We start from the raw sequence: 18,748 nt of genomic DNA, 5'->3' as shown, positions 1-18,748 counted from the left end.
ATAGGTAAACAACAAGTAGTATAGTTCCATTGATAAAGGGTGAAATCAATTCAGTCATTAGAAACCATTTTATTTTAGCAGATTGTGACGCAAAATTCCATGCAAGTGGTTGGTTAACAAGATGAGAGCACGTGGGCTGGGTTTATTATACTGACCTGAATTATTGCACCAAAACAAAGAGTGGGAAAATAGGTCTTTCTCAGGTTGATAGGCTGTGATGAATGAACACTACATGGATCAATGCTGAACTCCAGATATTCACAATCAGTATCAATGATTTATCTGAGCGGATCCAATGTCATATTTCAGAGTTTTCTAATGATACTAAACAGTCTTAATTTGGAGCAGAATGTAGAGAAGTTTTATGGGAAAAGGGGAAAAACATGGCGGGTGGAATATAATGTGGAAACGTGAGGTCATATACTTTGCAAAAACAAAAAAGCAGGAGATGACTTTATGTGACAAGATAATGTTGAAGTTCAAAGGGGGCAAGATGACCTTTTACTAAAATCCAACTGGCATTTACAACAAGTGATTAGCAAAACAAGTAGCATGTTGGCCTTTATTACAAGTGGATTTGTGTACAGAAGTGAAAATAGCTTACCTCAGTGAGAAATATTTATGCTTCTCAATTCCATTCATTTGAATCCTGATAAACAAGATCATCATCATCAGATGCCATGCCCAGTTTGAGCTTTGACTGCCATGGCCCACACACTCCTGTTTCGGGTCAAGTGGATCAATTCATTGGTATTCATTTCCAGTTCTCTGGCTGCTGTCTCCATCATCATTTGTCTTTGCCTTCCGCTTGCTTTCTTCCCTTCAATCTTTCCCATAATTACCGTGCATTCTAACTCTTCTTTCCTAATCACATGTCTGATGAAGTCATGTTGCCTTTTCATGATCTCATACATTATTTCTCTTTTTGTGTTTGCTCTGTTCATGACATCCTCCTTAGATATTCATTTCGTCCATGATATTCTTTACATCCTCCTCAGAAACCACATCTCTGCTGCTTCAATTTGTTTCCTCATGTTACTAGATATTGTCCAACATTCTGAGCCATATAACATAACTGGATAAACGTAACATTTCAGTGCTCTGAGGCGGGTTGTCACGCCTAGTTTAGTACTGGTCAGTATACTCTTCATTCTCGTAAAGGTGTCTTTTGCCATCCCTATTCTTCTTTTGATATCCATGTCACACCTGCCATCTGATGTCACCCAGCTTCCTAAGTAGCAAAAGTTCTGTACTTGTTCTCTGTCTCCCCTGTTTATTCTCAGCTTGCAGATAGGATTCTCCTTCTTTTTGGATATCACCATACATTCTGTCCTTTTGCAATCGATAGATAGACCCATTTTTGCACTTTCTTCAACAACTATATCAATTAAGTTTTGTAGTTCTTCCTCCGTACTTGCAATTAACACAGTGTCATCCGCATATCTAAAATTATTGATGTTTTCACTGCCAACTTTGATACCCAAGATGTCTCTTATTTTTTTGTAATATTGTTTCACTGTACACATTAAACAAATCAGGGGACAAAACACACCCTTGTCTAATGCCTCTCCTGATTTTCGTAAACTGACTCACTTCTTCATCTATTCTTACAGCGGCAGTTTGTTCCCAGTACAGATTTCTGATTAGGCGGAACAAGATCATTTCCTTTAAAATACATAAAAGAGTTCTTCCTGCAGTTATATAGAGGCTTGGTAAGATTCACCTGGACTATTGTGCTCTATTTGTTGTCTCTCTACAATGGATAGGTAAATATTTGCAATTCTTTACCCTGGAGGAGTTTGGAGGCTCAATGTTTGAGTTCATTCAAAACATGGATCAATGGGTTCTGTATATTAAAGAAATGAAGGGATATAGAGTTACTGTAGAAACTGCAGTATAAGATCTGCCGTGAGCTTGATGAATTGCAGAGCAGGCTTGAAGTTAATGAAGTTAGGGCACAGGAGCAGGAGAATAAAATATTGGCATAGATGAGAACTGTGTCCATGTGGATACCACTGTGAAAAAATAATTGCCCTTTGCACCGATGATCTAACTGAGAAGTTCTGACCTGTTCTACCTAGAATGCCGGTACAACATCAGTTGGTAGCCAGTAAGGGTTTTGAATAAGATATGATCATAGGTATATATGTACTGTACTTAATATTTTAAAGCTTAAAATACAGCAGGTTGTACATGTGAAATATTCACGCTTCTTAACTCTATTCATTTCAACCTTGATAAAAAAGATCGATTTATTTAAGATACAGTATACATAAGTCATCATATGAACTAATTTCATGTTTTTATTGTTCTTTCTTTTTCTCATATCTGCCAGATATCTATGTAAAGAGATAATTACAGATTGCATAAATCACCATAATCATTACAGCCAGTAAAACTACCAGCTACCTCTATTGTCTATATTTCATTGCAAAATAAATTATCCATATCAGACTCTTTTTCGAAACACACAGTGCTGGAAATGAACTTGAGGTTGGTGGTTGAGTAGGATTTTTAGCAAGGGTGACTTTAGTGTTTCTCAATGGGTCAGGTAGCATCTGATATGGGAAATGGATAGTTGATGTTTCGACATTTCATCTGGACTCAGATGTCGCTGGATAACCTGTCTCCCAAGATGGAGTTAAGATTATCAAGAAAGAGGAAAGAAGTTTCAAAGCTAGACAAAATTAATTTGAGAGTGGGGTGGATGTTTGTTTGCAAATTCTTCACAGGTGCAGGAAGCAGCACCAATGCAGTTGCCAATACAATGGAAAAAGAATTGGGAATTGTGCTATTGTAGGTTCGGAACATGGTCTGTTGCACGTCACCAGCAAAAATTCAGGCGTAGCTGGAGCCCATGGTTACACCTTTAATTTAGAGAAAGTGTGAGGAAAGTAGGAAGTTGCTGAGGGTAAGCACAAGTGCTGCCATATGGAGGAGGGTTTTGGAGGAGTGGTTGGGTGTGTGTTCCAGAAGTGCCTCAACCTGAAACCTTGACTGTCTATCTCCCTCCATAGATGCTGCCTGGCTCAGTGCTTCTCCAGTGTTTTGTGTTGCTCCAGATTCCAGCATCTGCAGTCTCTCGCATCTTGACTTTAGGTTAGTGATAGGAAATTAAGTAACTAATGAGAAGAGAAAGCTCTATAAGTACAGTACCTACTTTTTCAATGATGGCAATGATTAGTGATAGGTTGATCTGTGAAGGCAAAGATGAACATATTTGTAGCTTCTTTCTAACAGAAGTGCAGAATAGATGATTTATGTGAGCTTCTTTCTGAGATCAACACACATCACAGCACCTGGTCTTGAACATATTGGATTCACCCCATGTAATGTTAAGAAATGGTTGAATGCACAGAAATTTGAGAAACTGGGACACAGCAATATCACAGCTTTATTGCTTACGTCATGCTTCCGAATCAGTCGTCTCCAACCAAACAGTTGCAGTATTGGTACAACCTGGGGATTACTTGACAATGTGAAAAATATTTGTGGTATTATCAGTCCATTAAAATCAGGATAAATCCAATATGAATAATGGCTACTCAACAACCCGCACTCAGTCAATAACATGGTGATGGAAAGATCCACACCTGGTACATCGTCCTTTGCCTAAATAGTCATTTAGTTAGATACCTCTCAGCTGCTAATTAAAAATTAAAGGGTGACTAACATAGTCTGGACAGGTCCAGATCTGTTGTTGCTTCATGCTACTTTTATGGTGGACTCAGTGGAGCAAATCAGAATTAGAATCTGAATCAGGTTTAATATCACAAGCATACGTCATGAAATATGTTGTTTTGAAGTAGCAGTACATTACAATATGGAATAAAAAATTATATATTACAAGAAAAAATATACATATGTAAATATTTTAATTTATTTAAGTAGTATAAAAAGAGAGCAAAAAAAAATAACAAGAATAGTGAGGGTTCATTATCCATTCAAAAATCTGAGGTCAGTGGGGAAGAAGCTGATCTTAAAATGTTGAGTGTGTGTCTTCAGGCTCCTGTAGCTCCTCCTCGATGGTAGCCATGAGAAGAGGGCTTGTCCTGAGTGATGGGGTCCTTAATGATGGATGCTGCCTCTTTGAGGCATCACCTTTTGAAGATGTCCTCAGTGTTAGGGTGGGTAGTGGTCATATGCAGTGACCCCTCCAGGCAACCAGCTAGAATGCTCTCCACGATACATCCATAGAAACTTTAGTATGTCTTTGGTGACATACTAAATCTCCTCAAGCCCAGGATAAGTCTTCGGAGATGTTAACTCCAAGGAACTTGAAATTGCTCAGGCCTTTCCACTGCTAATCTCTCGATGAGGATTGGTGTATGAGGATTTGACGCCACTCAACCAGCTGATCTTCTGTATCCCACTCCTCATCATCATCTGAAATATTGCCAACAATAGTTATGTCTTCAGCAAATTTATAGATAGTGTTTGAGGTGTGCCTAGCCACATAGTTATGGATGTAGAGAGGGTAGAGAAGTGGGCTAGGTATGCATCCTTGAGGTGCATCAGTGTTGATTGTCAGTGATTGTGATCTCCTACTTCTATGCTGTACCAATTATATGATCCTGTAATTTTATTTTCAAGTGAGTGACAGTTTTCAGATAAAGTGTCTTTAAGCGATTTTATTAGTTACTTATTTCCATTCCCCGTTTCCTTCCTTTTTAAGTGCTTATCCAATAACTCCCCGAAGGCACTAATCTACCACAACTCCCACAGACAGGGAATGCCAGATCAGAATTACTTTGTCTTATAAAAATATTTCCTTCCATTTCCTTTTCTTTCACCCAAAGTTATTGCTGCTTCATACAAGCAATCAATGTTCCTATTAACTTACTGTCCTTTTACCCTCCTCCTCCATCTCATTTTGCAAAGTGGGCTTGTTTTCCTGTCGTCCCCTCCTTCTGATCATTCTGGAAGAAACCTTCTATCTTAATAAAGCTGTGAAGGGTTTGATGAAATTATATCACCTATTATTCAAAATCTAGCAAACAGGTATATAGGAATTTCTTGCAGCGGTTGGTGAATCTCTGGAATGACCTAACCTGGAGGTTTGTGAAGGCAGGTCATTGGATTTCTTTTAAATGGAAATTCAAAACAGTTTTAAAAAGTCTGAGAATTGAGGGCTAAGGGGCACAGGAACAGATGAGAATAGGAGGGTTTGGACAGATCATCCATCATTATATTGATTAGTAAGTGAGCCATGAGTGGCTTACTCCTGTTCTTATTTTCTTATGTTCATGTTTTAAATCCAGATAGGAAAGTAAATTTGGATGGGCCATTACAACAGGCTGGTAAGAAAGAGCTTGTGTAAATGAGTAATAGGCAGTGTCTGTAAGTATGGCAAGTAAGAAAGCTGAACTACTGTCACCTTTGAACAGATCTTAATGCAATTAAAGGTCTCTAAATTGTGCAGATAGATTCTTCTTCCTGGTAGGTTGTTTCTTGTGCATAGTTCAACTTAACTTGGCAGAACAAGTGTCAAATCAGCATTGCATGGTTTTTATTATTGCCAGAGGTCTCGCCTACATAGTGATGAGCTATATACACAGCTTGTATGGAGCAGTTCAATTAAATTTGGCAAGCAGCTCAAAGTGCACTACATTTGTGTTATTCCAATTGGTGAATGAAATTTCAGCAAATTGGCACCCACAGTGTTCAAGAAAAGGAGAAATATACATCATCATCATTTATCTTTTAATCCCGAGGAATCAGGTGAATTGATTTTTAAAATTTACTTTCAATTCCTCCAACTTTCATTCTCCTGAGACAAGCGTTATTTTTATTCTGGAGGATAGCTGACAAAACCTGCTTGAGATCCCTGCTGACGAAAATTGTAATGCTGAACAAGTTTTCAGACAGCAAACAACATGGCATCGAACATTTGTCTTACGTTTTCTTTTGCTGTGTATACAAGAGATTCATTAAGACTTTGAAATTAATTCATATTTTTCTACTGAAATTGCCTTCCCCTCCTCCACTGTCAAGGCTTTCAAACAATTCAAACCAGACAATATTCTTTCTCCATTCAATATAATCAGATAATTGAGCATGATGAAAACTTAACTGACTGGAGATATTATAGAGTGTAGTTTCTATAGCAGCTGAAGGAGCATGAACCAGGTTCTTATGACTACCCAAATCGTCCTTTGAAAATCTCTGCTATGATTATTCACTTCATGAGGGCATCATTGAGAAGCAATTGCCCTTTGTTGAGACACAATATGATACTATACAGGACTTGTATCAATATCAAGTTACTAATGAGTGTAGTCATTAATTTCCTTTGCTTTTTTATCAGTTGACTTTTACAGAAAACATGAAACAGCTTAATCTAAAGAGGGCAAGAGCAGAAGAAGCTGTCAAGCAACTGCGGGACTTGAATAGTCAGGTGCTAGTAAGTGTTTGGTTGAAAACTAATTGTATTGGCATATTTTATGAAATTTTGAAGCTTTTAAGACAAGGGTAAAAGCTAATTTGTTTTTACTGAATGAAAAAGCCTAATTTGTTTAAGATGTATATTTAAACACACACGTAAGACAACATTAGAGGAACAAATACAGTAGACAGGATGTAACAAAGGCTGTGTACTATTGAGTGTTAAGGAATTATTTGGGTGAAGTAGAAGATTAAGAAATCACTTTTGAATCTTCAATAATGATGTGTTATACCGCTTTCAAGTATGGATAATATTTTATTATTAAGCACTTAATTTCATTAAAAAAGTGGAAAAGGTTAGATTATGAGGACACGCAGTCCTCTTTTATTGTCATTGAGTAGTGCATGCATCAATAAATGATAAATATTCCTCCGGTGTGATATCACAGAAACACAGGACAGACCAAGACTGGAAAACTAACAAAAACGACAAAATTATAACATATAGTTAGAACAGTGCAACAATACCATAACTTGATGAAGAACAGGCCCATGGGCACAATAAAAATGTTCAAAGTCTCTCAAAAGTCCCACATCTCACGCAGACGGGAGAAGGAAGAAAACTCTCCCTGCCATGCCCGACCACAGTCCGACTCTGAGTCGTCCGAAAACTTTGAGCTCCGATCAGCCCTCCAACACCGAGTACCAAGCACCATCTCTGCCAAATGCTTTGACCCCAGCCTCAGTCGCCAGCAGCAGGCAAGGCCGTGGATTTTGGGGCCTTCCCTCTGGAGATTCTCGATCGCACAGTAGCAGCGGCAGCGAAACGGGCATTCCAGAAATTTCTCCAGATGTTCCTCTGTGCCTTTTCATGTCTGCCTCCATCAAATCAGAGTTGTGCACGGCATCCTACTTACAAATATAATATCATTTCACTGGAGAGCTGCGCGCGCTGCGTCGCGCCGCCATCTTCTCCTCCCGCCAATATTCTCCTCCAGATTATATTGAATACTGCTCCAGAGAAGGACCATTAGAACATTGGGATGGGTAGTGCAAGTTGACAGAGAGGAAATTTTGCCTGATTTCGTTAATTGTGCCACACAAGTTAAGGTGACATAATATTCTGTCTGTTCTGACATTCTATGATAAAAGTGGAACCTCAATGGCATTAAATTTAATTTAATCAATCCTAACACTGCATTCCCATGTGATGGATATTCACTGTTCAGAGCCCAGGTGTCCTTTTTTGCCATGTTCAACTTTCCAACTCAGCAGGTGACTCCTCCTCTTGTTCTGAGTAAAATAAACTCCCAAGCAATATTCCTTGCTCAGCTTCTCATCATAAACAAGAACCAGACTTCAGTGCTTAATATAAATTGCATATAATAATCAGTCTGAAATTAAAAGGATAGCTTTGCAAATAAATGGCACTGTCTACAGAGCCAGGCTGCTAGCCCACAGCACGCGAGATGTGATGCAAAACAATGGGATGATATTAGTTGGGCCAGAATCAAACCAGACAACACTGGTTAAGTTATTTTGTTCAAGGAAGCACACAGATCAGACTGATACTATGACTTAGCACATCAAATAACTGATCTATCAATAGATGGAAGATTTGTGTACTCAGAGATTCAGCCTCACAGCATTAATTTTGAGTGTCTGAGATCTCTATCTCCAGAAGCTTTCAGAACATTTGTGTTAAATTCCCAGCAAGGTACTGTATTTGAAAGATATCATATGCTTGTGAAGTCACCAAGTAGCAAAAAACAGTATAAATGTAAGAGAGCAGTCAGGTGGTTAGGAATAGTCAAGGAACAATAAGAAGAATGACGGAAAGATGGAAGGACTAGAATCTACTCCTTTGCCTTTGGACAACTCGTTGGTATACTTTTTCATTTTGGAATTCCTTGTGTTTTAGAAATCATTTGTAATTTGGTAAGTTTTAATAAGATAGAAATCCTCTGTATGTTTTAAATATGTTTTAAGAATCTTATCTTGGCACGATAGCACTATGGTGGCATGGTAGCGTAGTCGTTAGCACAACACTTTACAGTACCAGCAACCTGGGTTCAACTTCTGCTCCCTCCTGTAAGGAGCTTGTAAGTTCTCCCTGTGACTGAGTGGGTTTCCTCTGGGTGCTCCAGTTTCCTCCCACAGTCCAAAGACATACCGGTTAATAGGTTAATACATCATCATAAGTTGTCCTGTGATTATGCTAGGATTAAATTGGGGGATTGCTGGTGCGGCTCGAAGGGTCAGAAGGGCCTATTCCACGTGGTATCTCAATAGATCAGTAAATAAACAAACAAGTAAATAAAGTGTGTTTAAAACTATTTTGCTGGCTAGAAGTATCTCCTTTGTAGAGAGGGGATACCCACTGTTCAAGTAGTGGAAGGAAAACAGGGAAGTGATCTAGTGAGGGTACCCATGGCTATCTCTATCAGATTGGGCTTAAGTTCTTCATTTGGGTTCAGAACTTCACAGACAACAAACCCGATACCATCACACTCCTGGCAGGTTGATCACAATTTAGTCACAATAATATGGCGTGATTTTAATTGTTGCTTATATTTGTCTTGCAGTTTTAAAATAACTTAAATGACTATTGGAAATGTTCATAGTTGTAACATGGAAGGGTAATCAAAGCGAAGGGAATAAAACAGAACATTCTCTTTTTCACTGGACATTTATTATGAGTCAATAAGTGAAAGCTGCAAGTCCTCTTATATCTGAAACATTACCCAAAATTCTGTAGTGTAATTTCAACCACAAAGGTAAAGCTGCTTAAATTTTAAATGATCGAAGTCAGATTAACCTCTGAATATTTAAATGTGCAACACACAGCATGATTGGAGTAGACTTTTATGAATCACATTTGGCAATAATGAAAGAGAAGTGTTAAATTAAGTATTTTTTCATAATTTCTCTTTTCTTTATTTAATCCTAGCCAGAAAATTAGAACTTGTATCAAAAGGAATTTTCCTTGAATAAAAGAAATATAAATATTTAAATCTGGAAATTTCTGAGAAAGAAATCTAAATTATTTTCCTTTCTGGGTTATTAATTCATGTAGGCAGCATATTCTGGGTATCTGGAAAAAGCTATACACCATTATAAAGAAATTAAAGCACTTGTTGAAGATGATGAGCAACAGACTTTGCGGTTCATTGAAGCTGATCGACAGGCTGCCACTCTGTACATTGAAACTCAGACCAAAGACTGGCTGGAAGAGCTTGATGATATAAAAAGAACTATTCAACACATAAATGTCATTTTAAATCAAGGTGATTCATTCAGGTTTCTGAAGGTAAATTATTCTTTTAAAGAATCTGGAAAAATTCTTCATTTCAATGTTTTAATATCGAGATATAGATAATGTTCTTTTTCAGCAGAAAATTAAAACTTTCTTTGTTTTTTCTTGTAGGGAGCAAACTGCAATGAGTATCGGTAAGAAATTCATTTTGACAATTCATTTTACGACATGCAGTTAAAAGGGACACAATCCAAATTCCATTTTTCAATCATGTATGACTTGCGAAGTAGAATGGTAAACTGTTTTATACTGATAAGGTTCTTAAGTCAATCTCATCATGGTTCTGTTGACAATATTTTAGACACACTGTATTACATTGATATAATCAGAATCATACAGGCACAGAAAGAAACTATTTGGCCCATTGTGTCCACATCAGTTTTCAGCAGAGCAATCTTGTCAGTCCCATTCCTCAGTATGATCCATTTAACCCTACAAGTTTATATCTGTCAAACTTCTATTCATTTTTTTCTGATATCATTGATCATTTCTCCTTTATCACTCACAGAGGCTCATTACCACAGGCTGTACAAAATAAATTGTTCTCTTTTTCACTCTGTACCCCTTGTCCAAAACTTTAGATCTGCATCCACTCACCTTTGGATCATCATCATCATCATCATCATCATCAGATGCCATGCCCAGTTTGAGCTTTGACTGCCATGGCCCACACACTCCTGTTTCGGGTCAAGTGGATCAATTCATTGGTATTCATTTCCAGTTCTCTGGCTGCTGTCTCCATCATCATTTGTCTTTGTCTTTGATCAAAGGTTATCTACCATTTCTAAACTTGTAATATTGTTGTTCACCTCTATCAAATGTTTCCTCCATTTGCTTTTCTCCACCAAACAAGCTAACTTCTCTAACCTAACCTTATAGCTAAAATCCCTTGCCCATGCATTCATTCTCATACTGCAAATCTCCCTTCATCCTTTCAAGCCTTTTCACATCCTTCCTAAGGAATATGACCAGAACTGGACAGAGATTTCAACTAACGGCCTTATCAAATCTTTATAAAAATTAGGCATTATTTTGCTGCTTTTTCACATGATCACTCTATTTAGGAAGTCTATAAGGAACACATGCTAAGTGAGAAAGAGTGGCAAAGGTTTATTAAACACAGCTGATCTTTTCGAGGAGATGCATGTAAGATGAGCTGAATAAGGGCAGAGGAAAGAGTAAAGAAAATTCTGGAATTATGTGATTCGAAACTCACCACAGATGCTGGTAATACTCAGCAGGTCACTGGAAAGAGAACCAGTTAACATAGCAGGTAAATGATCTTGTTTATACAGGCTAGTATCTGTCATTGTTGGTCAATGTTGAGTTTGATAATGTGTCTGGTTAAATGCTAAAATATCAAACCTTCAGAACAATGAGGCATTACTTTGCTGCTTTTTCACATAATCATTCTATTTATGAAGTCTCAACATAGATTTCAACAATTTGGATACATAGGATCCAGAAAAACTTGACTGAGTGGATTAAGAATTGGCCTTATCACCAAAGTCAAAGGTTGATGCAGATGGAGTGTTTTCTGCCTGGAGGTTGGTAACCAGTGGATTTCTGCAGGGACCAGTTCGGGACACTGCTCTTTGTGATTTTTTTTATATAAATGACTTGGATGAGGAAGGATGAGTTAGTAAGTTTGCAGATGACAAGAAGGCCGGTGATGTTCTGGACCGTGTAGAAGGTTGTCGTATATTACAACAGGATATTCACAATTTGCAGAGCTGGGCTGAGAAGTGGCAGATGGAGTTCGGTACAGAAAAGTGTGAAGCAATATACCTTGGAAGGCAGAATACAGGGTTAATGGCAGGATTCTTAGCAGTGTGAAGGAACAGAGGTCTCTTAGTGTCCACATCGATAGATCCTCATAGTTCTACATAGGTAGTTAAGAAGGCATATGGTGTGCTAGCCTTCATTAGACAAGGTATTAAGTTCAGAGCCATGAGGTAATGTTGCGGCTTTATAAAACTGGTTAGACCACACTTGGAGCATTCTGTTCAGTTCTGGTCACCTCATTACAAAAAGGACGTAGAAGTTTGAGAGAGGGTACAGAGGAGATTTACCAAGGTGCTGCCTAGATTGGAGAGCATGTCTTATGAGAATAAATTGAACAAGCTAGGGATTTTCTCTTTGGAGCAAAGGAGGAAGAGCTGTCACTTGATAGAGGTGTACAAGATGATAAGAGACATAATATGAGTGAACAGCCAGTGATATTTCCCAGGGTAGAAATGGTTAATACAAAGGGAAGTAATTTTAAGGCGATTTGTGGAACTTATAGGGGGAATGTCAGAGGCAGGTTTTTTTTCACACAGAGTGGTGGCTGCATGGAACTCGCTACCAGGGGTGATAGAGCTAGATACATCAGGGGCATTTTAAGAAACATTTAGATAGACACATGTTTCCTTAAGTTTGTCATAGCCAGGGGAGGTAGTAGGGATAAGTTCCCACTACCTATTAAATGTTCCCAATGATCTGCATCTCAAATAGCCTCTGGCTTCTGTCCTTCACATGTGGCTTAGATACTACGCCCAGCAGAATCATTTCTACTGACAGGGGAAGCGGCAAAGGCAGGTTACTGGTGTCTTAAAATCAGTCACTTTGGGCAAATGGGGTTCATCAGCCATGATTGGCAGCTCAACTAGGAGAAGGAAAACTGATTTCAAATCTCCACTGCCTTGTGGCTATACCCATTCATAGGGAAGGTTTCGGGAGCAAACCCCGAGGAAAATTCCAGAGATAGAGTCCATAAAGCAGTCCTCTCTGTGAAGAAACTAGAATTTTTTTAACAAGAGAAATGAATGGCCTAATCCTGCACCTATTTTCTATGTTTCTATGTTTCTATGAAACCTCTCATGGGGCACCATCAGTACAGATGCCAACACAGTTCCTCCACAACAAACATTTTGTTTCCAGATATGGACAAAATATTAAATATATCTTGGTATTTGCTTGTTTTAGGCAGTTCTTTGCAAAAGAAAAAGTTTTCTTGAATTTCACCATCATTTACAAATCTTACAAATGACACAACATGATATTTATTGGTGAAATCTGTTGACTCATCAACCTGGATAAAGAAGCTGTTGTTTTTCACACAAAACCTCTTCAGCATCATGTGACATGTCATCAATACGTCAACTTATCATACTATTTGAGAGTGAAAAGTTTTCAATTTTTTGTACTGCACCTTGTCCTAGCATTTTACTCACTATAATTTTACATGCTGGCACTATTAGGTTCTCACCAACCATGTGACTTTTCCTTTTCTGGGTAATAAATACTGCTACTAAATAACTTGCTTCCTGGATCTTTTTACTGACTCTGACTTTATTTGCAAAAGCTTTACTCTGTTTGTTTTGAGATTCCGATACCATTTAAAATAATCAGCACTTTAACATGTCATATTGCTGTGATTTGTAGTTAAGTGTCTTTTCAATTTTGCTGGAGCTATTGCTGCATTTCTAAGTTGTTTGCCACAGACACAATGGAATAGGACAACTTGGATCACCAGTCCATGTAAAACCCATTGATAACCTATCAGAATTGTCTGTAGACATAGACCTAGAATACTCCTCTTTCATCTCACACCTTCTCTTCAAAAATCAACACATTGGACCATCAGACATGTCTGTAAAACACAGGTGTTAATAAAATATGTCCCAACCCAAGCTGGGCGAGTCCATTCAATGCTCAGAAAATGCACTTCACGCTCCTCGTCAGCCTACTGTTCTCCCCTCTGGACTCAACCAATTAAACATGGTCCTTTGCACACTGACGTACTAGGCTGAGAGACCTCGAACGCGATTGCTAATGGGGCTGCTCAGTTACTGCCTACTACTGAGAGTACTAGCATCACGTGTTGTGCAAAGTTCAAAAAAATGATATTTATTTTTTTAAAATCGTGAACTCTCATGGAACCCCTAGCGAGCTCCTGCAGAACCCTGGTTGAGAAACCATCATGAAGTGTTGGTTAGACCACATCATGAATTGTGAGCAGTTTTGGGACCCATATCGGAAAAAGGATATCCTGGCTTTGGAGAGGGTCCAGAGGAGCCTTACAAGAATTATCACGGGGATGAAAGAGTGAATATATGGGGAACACCTGATGGCTCTGGGCCTGTGTAGTTTAGAAGGATGACGGGGGATATATTGGACATTGAAGGGCCTAGACAGAGTGAACATGAAGATGATGTTACCAGTAGTGGCAGAGTCTAAAACTAGAGGGCACAGCCTCAGAAGGGAAGGCCATCCCTGTAGAACAGAGATAAGGAGAACATTCTTTAGCCAGATGGTGGTAAACCAGTGGAATTCAATGCCACAATTAGCTGTGGAAGCTAAGTTACTGGGTGTATTTAAAGTAAAAGTTGATAGGTTCTTGATTAGTAAGGGTGTCAAAAGTCAGGAGAATGGGATTGAGAGGGATAATAGGTCAGCCATGATCGAATTGCAGAGCGGACTTGATGGACCAAATAGCTTAATTCTACTCTTATGTTTTATGGTCACAACCTTTACAATCCCCATTGAAATTAGTGTCAATGATCCTGCTCCAGGTTTAACAAGACACTGTACATAACTTAAGAACATATTTCAAAAATAAGTACCAAGAATTTGGACACCTTTACAAAATGATTTATTAATTTTGTCCTATAAGATTAGAACTTGAAAATTTTCAATTCACTTTTGATTCACATTTGTATGGAAGCCTTGTACTGACCCTTAAGTGCTGATATACCAGTATTTCCACAGGAAACTGCCAGCATTTACCAGGAAAATTCAGTGCAATATTTTAATTCAAGAGAAGAAAACCTTGTGGTTCTGACTCTTTGGGTAACACATACTGAAGCCTTTCCTTCATTGTGAATACAAATTTACAATGACTGCCTACCAGAAATGTTAAGAAGCCATTCATCTTCACCCACTCCCAAGTCTTTCAGGCTCATTCAAACATTGAATTCAAGGTCTAATATTAAAACCTTCAGATCTAAGCATAAATGATGAACAAGGTAGGACACAGATTTTCATCAATACACTCTCTAAGAAACTAGCATCACAAACCTTCACATGAAACACTGAAGAAAAAGTCCAAGGCTAGGCATATATCTGGAAAGGAAACCGGAGGATTTTCTTATAAGCCTGTTAAGAAGAGCTGTAAGCCTATAAATCTTATCTTAGACAAGAAGATGCAACTGAGAGATTGTGCAGTTTTTAAACATCTCTATAAATTTTAAATGATGAGGTACTTTTCCAGATTAATTTAAGCAAAAAATTAAAAATTTGCCTGTTGAAACACAACAAATTAATCAAAAAACAAAATCATTAAGTGTGTGCCATTTTGATCCAGTCAACCACAAAAATAAATTCAATGATCTTCATGAATTTTTGTTGGTGGAAATGAGTACATTTCATTGGGATGTAGCATACTTCTCCCTTAAATATAGCACCACTATAGTTTCAAGGTAAATCTCCCAAACCAACTACCATAAAATTTAAAAAATCAATGTTAAAAATAAATTAAAATGATATGGTTTTACCAAATCAAGAGCCTAATACCATAAACATTTATTAATGAAATACTGATCTGTTGCTCCATTTAACTCAGAAACAATACCGCTGAATACTCTCAAATGTAGGACATTGGGAAGGCAGAAAGTAGGCCTTCTTTTATAGTGGCATTTACACACGTGTCTTCCTATAACTGAACAGGTCTTGATTACCCATCCATGTTATTTTAAGTTAAAAACACAGAGAAAATGAACTACTTTACAATAGGCTTCTGAACGCATAGGGTTAAGGTATAGGGAAGATATAGGTATTATCCCCAGTTGCAGAGTTAAAAGGAAAAGGATTCAAGAATGATCATGTACTAAAATTCACCCGGTCAATGTGGAGCACTTTAATAAAATACATTTTCAGGTAGTATCCTCAGACAGCACAGTTCACACTGTCTGGCTCCTGTCTGTCTGGGGTAGAAATCTATTTGTGCATGGTTACACAAATGTGCCACCACACTCTCTCTTAGCTGTTAAATTTTTAATTGTTTAGGCAAAGTGGATATCAGCATCAGTATAGTCCAATTCATGAATATTAATTGTAGAAGTCCCACGTGTATTCTTTAAACCTAGTTTGACAGTATACTGGGTGTAGATGCCATATGGTATCAAACCGAAGTGGTCTGAGACTACCCCCTGCAGGAAGTCTCACTCCACTTTCTCGTCGAGACTAAGTGGGTTTGATTAGATTTACCTTATGACCTTAGTATGATATGAAGTGGAAACTGCTTCTCAAAAAAAGGAAGGTTTTAATATACTGAGACAAATTAGCCGATAGCCACATCTGGAACATATCAAATGAAAATCAGGACAAGTTTTACTGGGATTGTTGAGAGTAATGGTAAGACTAATTTTAGACCATTGCAAATTAGTACATTTATCTAATCTCAAATAGGACACAGACCCACTAGAAACAGCACAAGGAAGTAATCAGGATAATTGCAGATCCTAAGGTACAGACACCATTCTTAGCATCTGGTTTAGAGATCATATATACTGCTAAATAAAGCTCACAGCCTCCCCAGGATCCCTGACAATGGCCTTCAGAAGGGACAGTTCATATAAAGTACAGCAGGATGCAATAATCTGCAAAAGATCTTCCTGAGGCTATATGGTACTTTGATGCCTCTAAACTTTTGTTTCGGTTTCCTTAATGATCTGGCATACCAAGGGCTCACTGGTTGCATGTGTGTTCCCCCCCCCCCCACCCCCGCCACTTTAGACTTGCTCCTGGTTTTGCAATAGTTCGCCAACGATTCAGGAAACCAACATGTGAGGAAAATAATAACATCTTTCATCTGGACAAACAATGTTGTATGAAGTTTTGTGTGCTTTAAAGGAGTCAGCTAATTTTCCATAAACAGATTAATAGAAGAAGTTAGCTGGTAGCAATGGTGCGTATGGGGTCTGTATAATTGGACTCATGATCTATACACTCCAGATAGAAAGTAGATGCATAAATATGATAAGGTTGAAGAGCTAAATAAAGTACAACTACTGTATGAGACCATTGCTATTTCAATGTAAAAGACATGACTTGACTAACAGGGTCCTCAATCCAGCATCTCTTTCATAATGGGAAATTATCAGCTACATATCTGTTCACAGATGAAGGCTTATTACAAGTTTTTCATCATTAACAATCCTAACAAACAGCTGGTGTGCAGGCTTCTGCTATCCCATCCTCATATCTACTGTATTATATGTAGCCTACACACTGAGTACTTGGCAAATTCACTGGAGTTCAATTTCTTATTGTGATTGCTTTTACTTATTTTTGCTTTAAAGTCTGTTTCTATTGTCATTGTTTTAACAGATATTATTTTCTTTGTAGCATTAATGCTCTGCTAAATAAACAAATGCCAGGCATTCATGAAACTGTGATTGATGATGGAAAACTTTCTTCTTTGATCAAGTCAATTGGCAAATTTGCGAACAGTTTGTCCAAGAATGACATTTCAGTCAGAAAAGCTCTCCTGGCATGTGAGTCTAAGTATTTTCATTTACAACAGAGGAAAATACCTAATTCTTTAATAATTTAAAAAATTACATTCCTATAATGTAATGTTAAAAGGAAGTGAAATGTAAATACAATAATGAAAAATCTATATATACATTCGAAGGTTTTTGGTCTAAATCTCTACCATCCAAAGACATGACTACTGTACTTCATAAAACAAATGGCTCCTCCAGAAATATTGGCAAATGTTCACAAATCCAAAAATTTGCTATGATAAGGGAAAGTATTATATTGTTTAATTATATCTACTTAGAAGACACAATATAGCTTCAAAATAATATTTTAAAAATCACAACAGGCATGGCGGAAAAGCAATGTTTTCTGATTGGAATTTCTCTGTTATCCAAGTACCTCTCCATCTCAAGAAATCTAGACTTATGATCTTTGATTGCATTTGATAAAAAAAGAGTTGACTTTGCTGAGAGTTAAGGTTCAACAGGTAGACAATGAGAATTCGTACAGATAGACAATTATTTTATTTTTCAGCATGTTTTTGTTTCATTTTAAACCCTTGAGTATTGTACATTTCATAGTAAAGAAAAATTTCAGAAATAAGTTACCAATGCTGTAGGATTTCATCATTCATCACCTGAAACTGCTTTGTATTTTCATAAGGTAGTTGGAGATTTTACATCTCTGCGCATCTAATAGTAGCACATATTTTCATCATTGTTATAGATGGATTTCTTATCACGTGAGAGTCCTTTACGTATGCTCTCAGATCTGACCCAGTGACAATCACAGCTTGCTTGCAAGAGATATATGCAATGACAAAGTGAAAACTGTCTATGACTGTTCCCTTTCTGCCCCTGGGAAGGTCTTGGATCTTATTTCCCTCTGAGACTGAAATAGCTAACTCCCCATCTACAAAGTAGTGATAGAATAGCATAGAGTGGGATGAGAGTCATGGCCCTCATCTTTGATTCATCAATTGACATTGAACTGATACCATATCTTGTATAAACAAGTAGTTTTGTCAACTCAAAAGCAAAAGCTATACCTGATTTCTTAGGATACTTCATGAGTTCATAAGTTAGCCTATCTTAATCCAGCACCTTCCTTGGAGGAATGGTCTTTGACCTGAAACATTAAATCAGGTTTTCTACTCACAAGTTCAGAGAGTTTCTCAAATTTCTTTATTTTATTAAATCCATTTTCTTCTTTCTACCTCGATCCTTATGATCAGCTCATCTTGTTTTGATGCAAGCTCTCAACCGATAAAGTTGACCATCCCTCTACTTCACAGATGCTACTTGAGTCACTGAGTACTTCTAGCAGTTGTTTATTGATCCAGATTACAGCATTTGGAGGCTCTTGCTTCTCCAGTCAATTTGTCTGTTTGCACTCCACCATGGCAATTTCTTCTGTCCTCTCTCCTCTCACATTTATCAAAACACTTATTTATACCTTTTTCACCTCCAAGGTGGAAAAGTGTTACGCTTCGAAAATTGTAAAACTCCTTCTAAGTTCTGC

General features: G+C 37.7%; 1 protein-coding gene and 1 long non-coding RNA gene across 8 annotated transcripts in view; one reads left to right on the top strand and one right to left on the bottom strand.

Moving 5' to 3' along the window:
- Nucleotides 1–18,748, top strand: part of LOC134349668 (E3 ubiquitin-protein ligase Midline-1-like) — a 51,703-nt gene that overhangs the window by 3,459 nt on the left and 29,496 nt on the right. For 5 of the 6 annotated variants that reach the window (XM_063054325.1, XM_063054326.1, XM_063054327.1 and 2 more), the window contains exons 2-5: nt 6,308–6,403; nt 9,461–9,694; nt 9,812–9,834; nt 17,090–17,238. In XM_063054325.1, the coding sequence (XP_062910395.1) occupies nt 6,308–6,403; nt 9,461–9,694; nt 9,812–9,834; nt 17,090–17,238 (502 nt within the window). The remainder of the gene's footprint in view (nt 1–6,307; nt 6,404–9,460; nt 9,695–9,811; nt 9,835–17,089; nt 17,239–18,748) is intronic. The other variant, XM_063054322.1, reaches the window with a different exon arrangement.
- Nucleotides 1–18,748, bottom strand: part of LOC134349669 (uncharacterized) — a 49,362-nt gene that overhangs the window by 16,615 nt on the left and 13,999 nt on the right. Inside the window, exon 5 of one of the 2 annotated variants that reach the window (XR_010018747.1) lies at nt 14,796–14,806. The exons of the other annotated variant lie outside the window; for it this stretch is intronic. This is a non-coding gene — a long non-coding RNA (uncharacterized LOC134349669). Of the gene's footprint in view, nt 1–14,795; nt 14,807–18,748 lie in introns of those variants that run through there. 2 annotated transcript variants of the gene reach the window in all.

Source organism: Mobula hypostoma, chromosome 7 (assembly GCF_963921235.1).
Source record: "Mobula hypostoma chromosome 7, sMobHyp1.1, whole genome shotgun sequence".
Lineage (NCBI taxonomy): Eukaryota > Metazoa > Chordata > Chondrichthyes > Myliobatiformes > Myliobatidae > Mobula > Mobula hypostoma.
This window is presented reverse-complemented; position numbering and strand designations above follow the sequence as displayed.